This window comes from Apaloderma vittatum, unplaced genomic scaffold, assembly GCF_000703405.1.
Source record: "Apaloderma vittatum isolate BGI_N311 unplaced genomic scaffold, ASM70340v1 scaffold5633, whole genome shotgun sequence".
Lineage (NCBI taxonomy): Eukaryota > Metazoa > Chordata > Aves > Trogoniformes > Trogonidae > Apaloderma > Apaloderma vittatum.
The window spans coordinates 64,723-78,250 of NW_009706281.1; the positions used below are offsets into that span (position 1 = coordinate 64,723).

The 13,528-nt window shown below is 38.1% G+C and overlaps 1 protein-coding gene across 1 annotated transcript in view; it reads right to left on the reverse strand.

Annotated features, from left to right (window-relative positions):
• Positions 1–11,179, reverse strand: part of LOC104271127 (A disintegrin and metalloproteinase with thrombospondin motifs 6-like) — a 71,822-nt gene extending 60,643 nt beyond the window's left edge. Inside the window, exons 1-3 of the mRNA XM_009865714.1 lie at positions 11,083–11,179; positions 9,935–10,299; positions 1,132–1,300 (exon numbers count right to left, since the gene is read on the reverse strand). Of these exons, the coding sequence (XP_009864016.1) occupies positions 1,132–1,300; positions 9,935–10,299; positions 11,083–11,179 (631 nt within the window). The remainder of the gene's footprint in view (positions 1–1,131; positions 1,301–9,934; positions 10,300–11,082) is intronic.
• Positions 11,180–13,528: the final 2,349 nt, after the last annotated feature.

Consider the following 13,528-nt stretch of genomic DNA (forward strand, 5'->3'; position numbering starts at 1 on the left):
AACATAGATTAGCACTTCTATTTTACAATCAATCAGTAGGAAGTAATAGTTAGGAGACTTGTTTTGCAGTATTAGAAGCACATAGATGAAATAACGCTTCCGAACTAAAACAGAAGTTACATAAAGTCTGATACTGCCTAAATACAGTTAACTGAAACACTCGGGAAAAACTGTTTCCCAGGTATGAGCCTCTGTAGGAAATCTGTACTGTAAAAGTTTAGTTAGCCAGTACCACTAAAAGTAGCAAACTCCAAAGGAAGTTGAAATAAGTTACATCAAGATACAGCGATTCTCCTTTGTTTCAAGATTAGTATTTGTCAGCCTGCTCTGTGTCATGGAATACAACTGTCCAGGACTGAACCTTTAAGAATAAGCTATTTCTGAGATACAAACCAGTAACAATGTTAGAATATTATTCTATTACATTAAAAAAAAAAAAAAAGTAAGGTTTACTCCATGCTGTCTTTAAGAAGTCAGTGTTCAGCTTTGGTTTAAGCAAGTACAAATCATGTCAAAGAATACATGAAAAGTGTACTTGTGGAAGTTAAAACTGCTTTATAAGAAAAATATCTCAATCAAAACGATATAAGCCTTCCATAAGGCACCTGTAAATCACAAATTCAACTATTATGGAATAATGTTAACTCACCGAATCAAAAGCCAGTATCAAAACACCATAAACCTCCATAAATGAGAAAGACATGGACTCCAGTTCCAAATGTATTACTAATCATAATATTGGTACATTTATTGCATGTCAAGTTTCATTGAGATGAAACACTTATTAAACGTTGAGCTTCAGTATTTAAATCACTCAATCACACTTTCCAACTGGGGAAACAAAGTGCACTTATGGTACACTTTTAAGCCTGTGTGCATTACTACCACTGCACACAACACAGGCACAAAACAAGACTTACTCCCAGAGTCTCTGTTTTTAAAGACACTATACTCCCAGTCTGAATCTAAAAAAAAAAATAAAAATCAAAACTACTTTTCAACAAGGCACACTGAATCACACAGAAGGAAGATTCCCATTGCTACATTCTCCACTGTGTTACATGTGAATTAAGCATGACTTAAAGTACATCTTATGTTACAATTTTTTTACAAACAATTACACTCATTTACCTGAGACTCCACAGTGACTGTGATCGTAGAGATGCTGCTGGTGCATGGCAGATTTTTTGTATATAACATGAGGATGACCATTCTCATAATTAAAGTTACTAGAATCTTCTGTTATGTTCCTTAAAGGCTCAATAAAATACTCTTCATCTTCTGTAGCAATGACTCCATGCTTAAAGAAGGAAATAAAAAAATAAAAACTTGCAAAAGGCAATACAGAACTCCTGTTAAGAATTTTAACTTTATAAAGCATTTGACTATCACCTCTCTCTGTGAAGAAATCCACAACTATAAGCCAACAGAGAAAATAATGTATGATCCAGCTCTCCTCTACTGATTTTAGTGGGAGCCTAATAAGTAGCACAATGAGAAAAGAATAAAAGTATCATTGCCCTATTTCTGGAGTTCTTTCCCATCATTTTTGGTGGATGTGGTAAGAAGGCAACAGATATTTTTGGTATATGACAAATAAAGCCTTCACAGCGATGTTACAAAACTACATGATTTTTATCTGTTAAAAGTGATGCCAAGCCAAAATGGCCTTACCCAAGTAGCAAGACTAATACCAGTCTACGATGCTACACCAGTACATGTCTAAAGCTACATATTGCATTAGAGAAAAATGGCATAAAAGATTAATTTCAGAACATATACTCAGAGAAACTATTTAGTGTTTTATATCCAGAAGCTTAATTCAAAACTGAGCTAGTTATTAAAATCAAATTATAAATAATAACTTAAGATATACCATCCACAAAGCTTTTATTCCTTGAAAGGTCTTTCCACAATTCTGGCAAATACAAATTGTTGCAGACTGTGCACTAGACCTCATTCTCCATAACAAATGAACTTTTTTTTCCCCCCTCATAGAGCAGTGTAGAATAGTAGATACTCTATTCTCATAACTTTCACATCTGTGAACTCAGTTTCTTCCAAACAGGAAATGGTTTATGGAAGAAAGGGGGGATTTCAGGCCAAGTATGTGATTTCCTGAACCTTGAGCAATTAAAACTGAACTTTAGCAGAAAAATCAGTTTTGAGATACTTCGGGATATAGAAATATTGGGGCATAGGTCCTGACACCCTCCTATGCCTGTATTTGCTAAAGAAAAAAATCTGGTATCTAGAAAATTCTGAATGTATGAACATTCTAGACAAACAGAAAGAGTTACTCATGAGGTAGGAGATTGGAAGCAGGAACTGCTACATTCATATCCTGATTTGATGAATCACAAATTTCTACCACATGTTTGATCTATAAGACAAGTGCTATACACGAGTCCTTTTTTAAAATGGGTTACTATTTTTTTTCTCCAATGAGACCTCTACGGTCAGCCATAAGACTACTTGTGCCTTATCTGCTCTTAATACTCTAAAATTGTTTCTAAAATCAGGGCTTACTATTGCACTCTCGGTCAAAGCTTTCATCCTGCTGCTTTCTACATCAAATGCCTGCTGTTTTATACTCTTGGAATAACAACGCAACAACCATAACAACAAACCACCACCACTGGACTATCTGACCTGCCAGAAGGCCCTGCCTGGACAGGCTGGAGAGTTGGGCAGAGAGAAACCTTACAAAATTCAAAAGGGGCAAGTGTGAAGTCCTGCATCTGGGGAAGAACCACCTCCTACACCAGTACAGGTTGGGGGCTGGCCTGTCAGAGAGCAGCTCTGGGGAGAAAGATCTGGGAGTCCTGGTGGACAACAGGCTGACTGCGAGCCAACAATGTGCCCTCACAGTCAAAAAGGCCAAAGGCATCCTGGGGTGCATTAAGAAGAGTGTGGTCAAGGGAGGTCATCCTTCCCCTCTGCTCTGCCCTGGTGAGGATGCCTCTGGAATATTGTGTCCAGTTCCAGGTTCCCCAGTTCAAGAAGGACAAAGAACTACTGGAGAGAGTCCAGTCCAGGGCCAGTAAGATGATTAGGGGCCTGGAGCATCTACCACATGAGAAACGACTGAGAGAGATCGGTCTGTTGACCTTAGAGAAGACAAGGCTGAGGGCAAGTGTCAGAAGGATGGGGCCAGATTCTTCTCAGTGGTGTCCAGTGACAGGCCAAGGGGCAATCATCACAAACTGGAAAACGGGAGGTTCAACCTAAACATAAGGAAATACTTCTTTTGAGGGTAATGGAGCACTGGAACACACTGCCTAGAAAGGTTGTGGAGTCTCCATCTCCAGAGATTTTCAAAATTCGCCTGGACGTGTTAGTGTGATCTACTCTGGCAGGGGAGTTGGACTAGATGGTTTTCAGATATCCCTTCCAACCCCTATCATTCAGTGACTCTGTGATAGAAATTACAAAATAAAAAATCCTGTGCAGCACAACAGAAACAACAGTGGTTTCCAAATAGAACCCTATTAAAAATACTCAGAATGTATGTATGAACACACAGCAACTTTCAATTACACATTTCCTTACATAGTAACTACAACAGTAAGTGTTCCTCTTCAGTGGTATTTTTCCTTATGAACTCAATTATTTGCCCGAAAAGGTTACATCAGTTTCTGTATTCTCCTGGAAGATGCTGGTATCAAATTCCTCTCACAATGCCTTCTTGTTACTTGGGGTCTAAGATTTTACTAGAAAATAAATCATTTACTGGTACACTGCTACTTAAATGGTATTGAAAATATAAACCAAACTGTAACAGGGTTTGCCAGATGTGCAGAAAGAACCTCAAAAGTCTGGACTGCATCCAGTCGAGATGTCAGGCACCTGGGTTCAAGTGAATTCTGAGCCATTATACGCTCTGGTATTATGTTCCCACAGGAAGAGAGTCCTGCAGAGTGGTTCTGGCCAACATCATCGGGCTGTCCATTTCATGCCAAGTCTGAGGACACAGAGGTACAGAGGTACCATCCAACCCCATGGCTCTGTCTCTAACACACAGCTGGTCTTAAATCCTATCACTCCAGAGCACATACCCTCTAGGCTGGCACTCAGGTCCAGACAGGTTAACAAGTCCAATCATGAAGGAAACATTTCTATCAGATACTGAAACTGATAGTTTTAAGCAGTTAGATGACCCCAGTGGGAGTGAGTCAATTTAGACTCCACAAACAACACTTCATTGCAGCATTAATCGTCTATAATTTTAAATGCTTTCCATACAAAACTGTTACAAACGTCTGCAAACTATAATCACAGTTCTTTCAGGTACCAGCAGTAAAAAACACTAGAAGATATCATTAATTTTTTCCTACATCTAGCTAACACCTGATCTCTCATCTTCCCAAACACCACAGTTGTTTAAGAAAAGAGAGATTTTATTAATATTTGGCTGAGGAACCGGAAATAAAATTTAACTTATACCTACCACCATGTAGTCAGAGCATGTATGCGGTCAGCTGATGTAGCTAGTCAAGTTATTTGACAAACACTGGAAACACTTGCCCTGGATATGCCCTTCACATAAGGCCAGCATATGTATACCACTTAAAACTAACATTAATTTTGCTTTCAATTAAAATTTTCTTCCAATATTAAACTGATGAAAGTGGTCTTGGTTGAGCTGCAGTGACTGATTTTTAATAAGCGCTTGGAATTCTGTACATAAAAAGTACCTACATGAGTGGCAACCAACATTTATTCTAATCATGAGTTTAGAAAATTCATGTGGCTAGAGATAATTGCACCGTATGTGCATTCAGCAATGCCTGATTAATAAACACTGAGAATTATGTTATTATATCCAAACCAACATTCTAAATTCCATTTTTTGCTTATAATCTACTATTTGAGCAAAACATAATTTCAGCTGAAAAAGGAGAACGAAAAAAACGCTCTTTTAAAACATCAAAAGAAATATCAATTTGCTTGTTTACTACTGCTTTTGAACAGTTCACAAATTAAATTTTGGCTCCAGAGCTTAAGAAATATCATTAAGGTGTAAGAATGAGTAAAAAGATTTGACAAAATATGATGAATTTAAAAAACAAGCTGAATGCCCCAAGTACATTACTACAAGAAACATACCGAAGATTATTATCTAAAACAGATTGTTTGAGGTCCTGCGTTATCCAATCTCACTACAGACTGCCAAATCCTGCTAACATATATAAGGTCTGGATCCAGCAGTCTGACATGCTCAGACAAATCTATGAATCCACATGGAGTTCCCCTGTGAAAAAAAAATCTTTTTTTCTATCAGGCTGTCCAGATGGGGCCTTAACCTTCTTCAGATGGGGGATGTCCCTCAGTCACAGAAACAAACTCAGTCATAGAGGACATGTAAGATCTTGCCTTTTCCACACAGTACTACTGTATTACAATTTCTACATGCCTTGAATCTTTTCAGACTTTATGCTTTACCTACTTTTAATATAAAGTAGTGAGAATGGAAGCTTCTGAAAACATGTGTTGTTCAGTATGTCTACAGCTGCCCATATACTTCAGTATGGTTTTATGACTGAAGAAAAAGATTGCATTGGGTTACAATATTCTTAAAGATGAAAAAAAAATTGTGATCTGGCCTGAGACAGTATGTCATTTGCCTAATAAGACACCTTAAAACTAAGACAGGAGAGCTTCTATGCAGTTTTATGAATATTGTCTATACTGCAAATACATATTAGTACCAAAGAGAAGTGCAAAGACACTGATCTAGAACACCACAACCTTTTCAATATTTCTGATCTTTATAAATTATTTTGTAAGCTAGACATTATTTTACATATGATTAAAAAAATACCATGCTTGGGCATTTTTTCACTCCTTTAACCAAGTAAGATCGCAGTTTTAGACACAGCCTACTTCCTGTGCCTTCTTTATCATTTGTGTTTGGATGGAGACAGCACAAATGTTACCCAGTGCATAGAATTTCACATATCATGGAAATACTTCACCTTTTACATTAAACATTTCCTTGGAAACACGGTAGCCTCAAAACGCGATTTAACCTCTCATTCACTTTCCTAATAATAATAATAATTTCCTACACATTCTAAAGTATTTCCCACTACTGGGCTTTTCAGCTCAAAATAAGAAAATCTACTACTATAGAAAACTTGTTTGAGCGCTCAGTTAAGAGCTTTGACACCTGGCAGAGGACACAGCTGAGTCAGAACACAAAAACATTGGTTTCTGCTTGACTCCACTACCACAAGCTCCAAAACTTTTCCTCTTTAAGATTTGCTTTCCTCAGTATTAGACAAACTTCTTTCCATTGAGGTAAAGTTCTTCTCTTAGGCAATGCCTCAGCTTTCTTGCCCTGCATCCAACGGCCCCAAAATGCTCCTCGTTGCAGGCTCTTTCATGAGAAGGCCAAACCTGCAATCCATCCACAAATTTAACATCCACTAAGTAAATATGAGTTTGGAAGCCAGCAAGCCTGCTGGACAAGACCTTCAATTTCCTCACATGATTGCTGACTGGATTATAGAGCTTTCCTCGTAACTTCAAACAATTTATAGCATAATCAGGGCCCAGCAGACGGAAACTGTTGGAATGAAAGTTCAGTATGTAACAGCCTGCAATTCTGGGGCACTTGGTAATGAGAAATATAGAGGGAGAGGCTGAAACAGGAAAAAGTGACAGGGAAATGAACGAACTGCTCATCGCTGTTATTGTAATGAAACTGAGAGAATGGCCTCCTTGCACCAGAACTCATCTCAGATTGAACAACATATGTACTAAGTCATACAACTTACGTTAATTAGATCACAGTCTCACCTGATCATCGTTAAAATCTAAAGAGAGTAACTGAAAATAGTCACTAAGTGGAAGAAATCTGACACATCTGGTAATACTGAAGCCTAATGGGACAACTGGAATAAATAGAATGCTTTGATTTTGCTTGTGAGGAACACTGACTGTTAAATGTTACTACTATAACTTAGAGTTATATTTAAAATGACTGGCTCTAAGGCAGATATTAATCAAGGACTATGCAGAATGTGACTGGCAGACTCTTACAGACCAATAATCAGACTGAAAAATACAATGAATGCCTCAAGCACGACATACTCTGAACTATCACTAATTCTACACTGCCAATTGCTTCATTAAACATGTTCTAACCAGCAGTTGTATAACAGAATACTAGTCAGTAGGAATCATCATTTAAAAATAACTCCATGATGGATTTATTTGAATGGAGTGGTAACTCCCATACTCAGGGCTCTGGAAGGCCCCGCCAGTGCTGGAAGACAGAGGAGTCTCTGCACAGCAGAAGATGACAGAGTCAAGCCTACCACTGCAGGATTGCTGTCTCTCTGAGAAAGAGCCTTGTGTCACCCCCACTGTGCTTCTGCAGCATGACAGAAGCCTCATATATGCTTGTGTCAAGGCCTTCCTAGGAGATAGAGTGGACACCTGGCACTGGCAGTCCCAAGTGAGAGGCATAACCATGAAGACCTCAAGAGTGCCAGTTGTGGTGTGCCCACAGAACTGATTAAGGCTGCCTTAATACCTAGAGGAAATACAGAAGAGCTGATGACAACTAAAAGAACTGAAGATGATGATTTAACAGGGAAGTACTCCACAATAAAGCTAATTCACGAACACTACGGTAACATACTGACACCTCAAACCATAGAACAACAGGCAGTTCCGCTTCAGCAAAGGAGCAAGGCTAAGGGCAGAGGGAAAATGTGCAGCAATGGGAACATTAAATGTCACCTTGAGGTGTGAGGCACAAAAGCAAAAAATAAGATTCTGCTTCATCATTACACTTCCCATTACACAGAATTCTTCAAAGAGAAGTCCATGCAAGAGATGAGCAAAGCTGACAGGAAAACCCAACTCCCTCAGGCCATTCTCACAGGAGGGGTGCTCCAGCCACAAAGGTGATCAGCATCTCTCCTACAAGGACAGGCTGATGCATTAGGTCTGTTCAGCCTGGAGAAGAGAAGGCTCTGGGGAGACCTTATAGGGTCCTTCCAGTACCTGAAGTGGACTACAGGAAAGCTGGTGAGGGACTCTTTATAAGGCCATGAGGTGACAGGACAAGGGGCAACGGTTTTAAACTAAAGCAGGGTAGATTTAGGTTAGACATGAGGGTGGTGAGACACTGCAATGGGTTGACAAGAGAAGGTGTGGTTGCCTTATTCCTGGAACTGTTCAAGACCAGGCTGGACGGGGATTTGAGCAATTTGGTCTAGTGGGAGATATCCCTGCCCACAGCAGTAGGGTTGGAACTAGGTGATCCATAAGGTCCATTCCAACTCAAGCCATTCTATGATTCTGTGAAAACATGGACTTTTTCCTGCTTTACCCCACTCTGGTTTTCCTAACATAAAGGAAAACAAGAGTCAGCTGAAGTAAGAACAGGTGTTCTTGGCTCACTCCTTGGCCAACGTCAGATAGGAACTGAAAGAGGAGCACCACAGCACCGACGGCAGGCTCAAAGGGTACCAATCAGCCTGTGCCTCTGAAGATAGAGGCATGCAATCTCTTTTGAAGAATTATGTCCTAAAAGCAGTGATTTGGTCTCCATAGTATACTTAGCTGAAAATAACTCAAAAGTAAAATGATTGAGTATATTAGGTGAAGAGCTTAAATAACTGCGACACAGAAATTATTAGATGGGAACTGCAAAATGAAAATGAAAACTGTACTAAACTCAGACCTATCTGCTAAAAGCATTAATCAAACTGTGATACCACACTCAGTGGGACATCATATTAACTACATTTTCTTGAAAGTGCTCACTTGGCCCTGGAAATCCGCACTGAATTCTATTTTTCCTTAAGAGGACTCCAAAATGTTAACCCAGACTGTACTTGCAATCTCACAAGTAGCTGGGTGTAGTGCGACCGACCTAGGTCTGAAGCAGATGGCTTTTGTTTGTAAATAACATCCCAAGATACACTAATCAATATCACTTCCAAGGATAAACAGGAATTAGTTTAGCAAGTCTGTGTAATTGGTTTTTGCCCTTAGCAATTAGTTAGATCTGTCTACTTCTAACAAGAAAATTGGCCAGTGTTTTCCTATAATTAAAACCAGAATGAATAATTGTGATATATACATTTTTACTAAAGAAATTACTAGCTATTGATTTGATATTTCCTAGTCATGCTCTTCTATTTTATTATCGTGTTACTTGATAGTCATTTTTTTCAATTTTTTGCATTTGTCTTCTAATTTCTGTTGGGAACAAAAGAAGCTTCTTCCCATGCAAGTACTACCATTACATGATCAAGAGATCAACTGTAAAAGAAAAGATAAGTTTCTTATCCTGCTTTTAAAAGTAACTATTTACAATTTGTAAACAAAATATTTATTTTTTTTTTAAAAAAAAAAAAGGTAAATAATTACTTTCTGATGATGGTACTTGCAAAGGACTTACTTTCCTCTTCACTCTTTCAATTTATAGTAATGATGGCTTCCACACCAAGTAATTCCTCTTCTCTGTTATCTACTCAGAGTTTCTAAAGCCAAATTCTCAAAGATAACAAGCCAGTGTTCAGTTCAATCAATGTCTCTCTGGAGAGACAAAGCATCCTAAAGGATCCACTGTTTCCTCCTCCAGGCCCCACGAGCCTGCAACATTTTAATAACCTGAAGGATCTCAGCACAGACCTAATCTTGCAGCCCTAGTGCAGACACTGTAAACACTGAAAATGTTGCCCACTACAGAACTACAGAATTGGGTCTTAGTACCTACAATCAAGCTTGAAAAAATGACAACTACTTTCTGCAAGATCCAGAGCAGGTTTTAGGGATTTTCTGCACCTTCCTGCCTGTTTGCTTCCCGCAGAGACTCAAAACAACTGAAAGATATGCCAATTAAGTTATTCTTCTGTAACTTAAAAGGGACAAGAACACTATTATATTAGAATGTGTAATGTGCACTTACCAGACCATTGCAGTTGCTTAAGGCCACTTTAGTTGTACTGTGTTGGTCTTGCAAATATCCTGTGTAATGACAGTGGTCTAAAAAATCGTGCTTCCATTGTGGTCCATCTTTCCCCCAATATTCTACTGTAAAATGTCTGGACACCAAATCTGTGTTGAGAGTCAGGTTTAAATGAAAGTGCTTGCCATAGGCAGAAAGTTTAAAAAATAATTTAGATGCTGCCAGTCCTTGGTCATAAGGGTCTGTGCTCCTCCTCCTCCTTGAGGGTTTAGCATTTTTCACAGTAAAGCTGAGGAAGGCTCCATTTTGATCAACCCTTACCGGGATTGTTAGTTGGTAGTGTTCAAGGTAAGACAGGAATTCCTCTTTGTAATCACAAGGTAAGACAGTTCCGGGAGTGGGCATAGAAGAGAAGAAAATATAACAGGAAACAACAAGTAGTAGTATCAACATAAACTGTACTTGGCTAAATCTCATCACTCTCATGAATAAAAGTCATGTTCAGGTAAATGCAAGATGCAGCATTTTACTAAATACAACAAAATGTTCTTTTCCTTATTTTTTAATTCATGTTCAGTTCCCTATTAATTTGATGTCACCAGAAATAGAAAAAATTTTAACTATATTTCTCTCTCCTGTTTACTCAAAATGTGCAAACATTCAGGGCTAAATTCTAACCTAAGAAGAACACATTCTTCCCAGTCATACCATTCAAAGACAAAAGCTATTAGATCCACCTGCAAGAAAAAAAACAGTAGCAATGAAAACTATTATATGGTAAAAACATGTAAAAGGCTCTTCATTCCATCAAATGTTAATGGATCAAAATAAGATTAGATCCTTACTTCCTATTATAAAAAGATGTTAATGTTGTTATGGCAAACCTCTAAACTATCCGTCTCTAAACAGATTTAATTTGCAAGGCTTTTCCACAGTTAAAAGTAGACAGAAACAAATTAAAACAAAACAAACAAACAAAAAAATGAACCATATTTGCTACATTTAAGCTCCCATTACAATGAATCAAGATAAAAGCAAGAGCAGACCCCGTATGATCTCAGCAATTACGTAAACATGGTTTAGAAAAATATTACCCAAATGCAATCCAAAAGTAGATGCTTCTTGTCAGCTACAGGTCAGACCCCTACCTTGAGAACTATATGAAAGCCTGTTGTCACTGTAAAATTCCGATGAAACCATGACTAGGCTCAAAATCCATGTCCACGTCTTCCAAAAAAATTCCATAATTTAGAAAAACAAAGTTCTGTACTTTTTTTCTCCTAGGAGAGCTACCTGTGAGCTATAGAGTTAACTCCACTCCAGAATCGCACCATAACAGGTATTTTTATTTTATACTACTTCCAAATTAACTATTGAATGTTCCACTTTTTGACAGGTATTCTTTCCCAACAACCTGTATTTTCTTCTATATCTGCAGTCATTTTCTCAATTCAAAAGAAGTGTTTGTAAGATTCCTTAAGATATCAGTAAGATGTTAGACTGGATAGTTACTGAACTTGTTCCATTTCTTTTCCTGAAAAACAAGAAGAAAATAAGTGAGGGAAAATTCTTTTGACTGAAACAGATCCCTACTACAAAACACATAGGTGAACTACGCAATGTACCATTTTTAAGCAATAGTAAAACATTGTAATTTTTATGGCCCAAGGTCACAATCTTACAAAACCCGTGAATTACCATTAACCTTGAACAGCGGATTCACACAACTTAAGATGCACATATTGACTTTATGCTAAATTGGCGTAAGGATTCATAAAATTAAGGTTTCTTCTTGCTCAAATACTGTGTTCAGACTTGCTCCAGCTATAATCAACGTTGTGCGCTCATTGATTTCAGCAGTGAAAAACTAGACCCAATACACTGGTAGACAAAGGAAGAACCTGGGAAGGAATCCAGAGGGCAGTTATCTGATCTTTCTGCAGCATGTATTTGGTTATTACTTGGGCCTGGGTTCTGCTTATGCAGGCAGAATTCACATTTACTTAAATGGGAATGCCGCACATTCTAATATCAAAGAATAAATTTCAGAATCCGAAGCTATGCATCGTACACATTCTACTTTTTCAAATATTTGTCATCAAAAGTGTTTTATATGTATCTTAACTACAACTTGATGTAGTAGAATACATTTTTATTTTCATTTTGCAGGTCACAGGATTGAGCAAACAACGTGTTACTTGCTCTTTCTTTTTTGCATTTAAAACACTACTGCAGTAATACTAAAAAGCAGCTCTAGCTGCAGCCAGGGAATAGAAGGAAGATCTACGCTGTCAGCTAATAGTCCAGTATCATGCGATACCAAACCATGTGTTGTGTCAGCTGGTACTAATCAGTCCTCATAAGCACTTGCAGAACACCTGTGCACAGAGCATACTCTGCTGAGGCAGACAATGGAGAAAGAGAAGACCTAAGAAGCAAAGACTGTTTAAAGAAAAAGATAAATCCAAAAGCATATAGAGTCACTTACACACATACCAGAAAATTCTGCCCTCCTAAAATTTTGGGAATGATTTATAACATTCATTCAGACAGGTAAAACACATGCAGCCAGTGGATTATTTGTAAAGGTTAAAGAAAAATCAACATCATGCAAATCCTATTTACTAACATCACAGTGAGTATTAAGAAACTTCTTATCCAATTTGAAATCCATCTAATTATTAACTGTACAAATGAGGTTACTCTCATCACTACCACAACTACTTTTTAAATATCTTTCAGGACAGCACATGGGATTTAAGCAGGTTTGTAGAGGGAATAAAACTGTAGCTTGGGCTTAGTAGTATTTTTTTCCTGGGGAAGCATAAGCATTTAGTGATGCCATTCATATGCATTGAGGAAGGCCTCAAAGCATATTAATAAAATCTCTGATCTGGCCTTCCATTATTTCCTAGCTAATATTTAGTTACAACTTTTAGACTTTTAGAAGTTTTGAAGAGACATAATCAATCCTGTATTCTTCACCTACATGAGTACACTAAATAATGTGCCTTATTTCTAATCTAAGAATGTCCAGTTTCAGATTCCCGTCACTGAATCTTGCTCTACCCCCCTCTTTGCTAATGAGCTGCTCCTCCTTGCATGGTTATAATCAGATGGTTATAATCAGATACAAGTATCCCTTGATAATCCCTGATAAGCAGCTCAACCTATTTGATTCACCTCACCCTGTACAATCCAGTTTCCAGATGTCTAAATACTTCTGCCTTTTTTTTTTTTTTTCCCCTGAACCCTTTCCAATTCATCAGCATCCGTTTTCATGCACAGACACCAGAACAGGACACTGTAGTCCAGTAACAGCTTGTAACTGCCATATATAGAGACAACACTGCCTTGAAGCTTTTACTTCAGCAAAAGAATTGTAACAGGGAGGTCATGTTCAGCCTGTTAGATTGATAATAAGTCATTCTAATATTAAGATCTCCTGAAACTGTAGTACTTAAGGAGCTAGGTGGCTCTGAATCCTGGGCATAAACTACAGTGTTCATTATTTAGACATCAATGCCTGCCATGATGTGCACTGGTATCCAACAGTCACCCACACTCAGTGCCTTTGCAGGAAGGAGTCTGCGT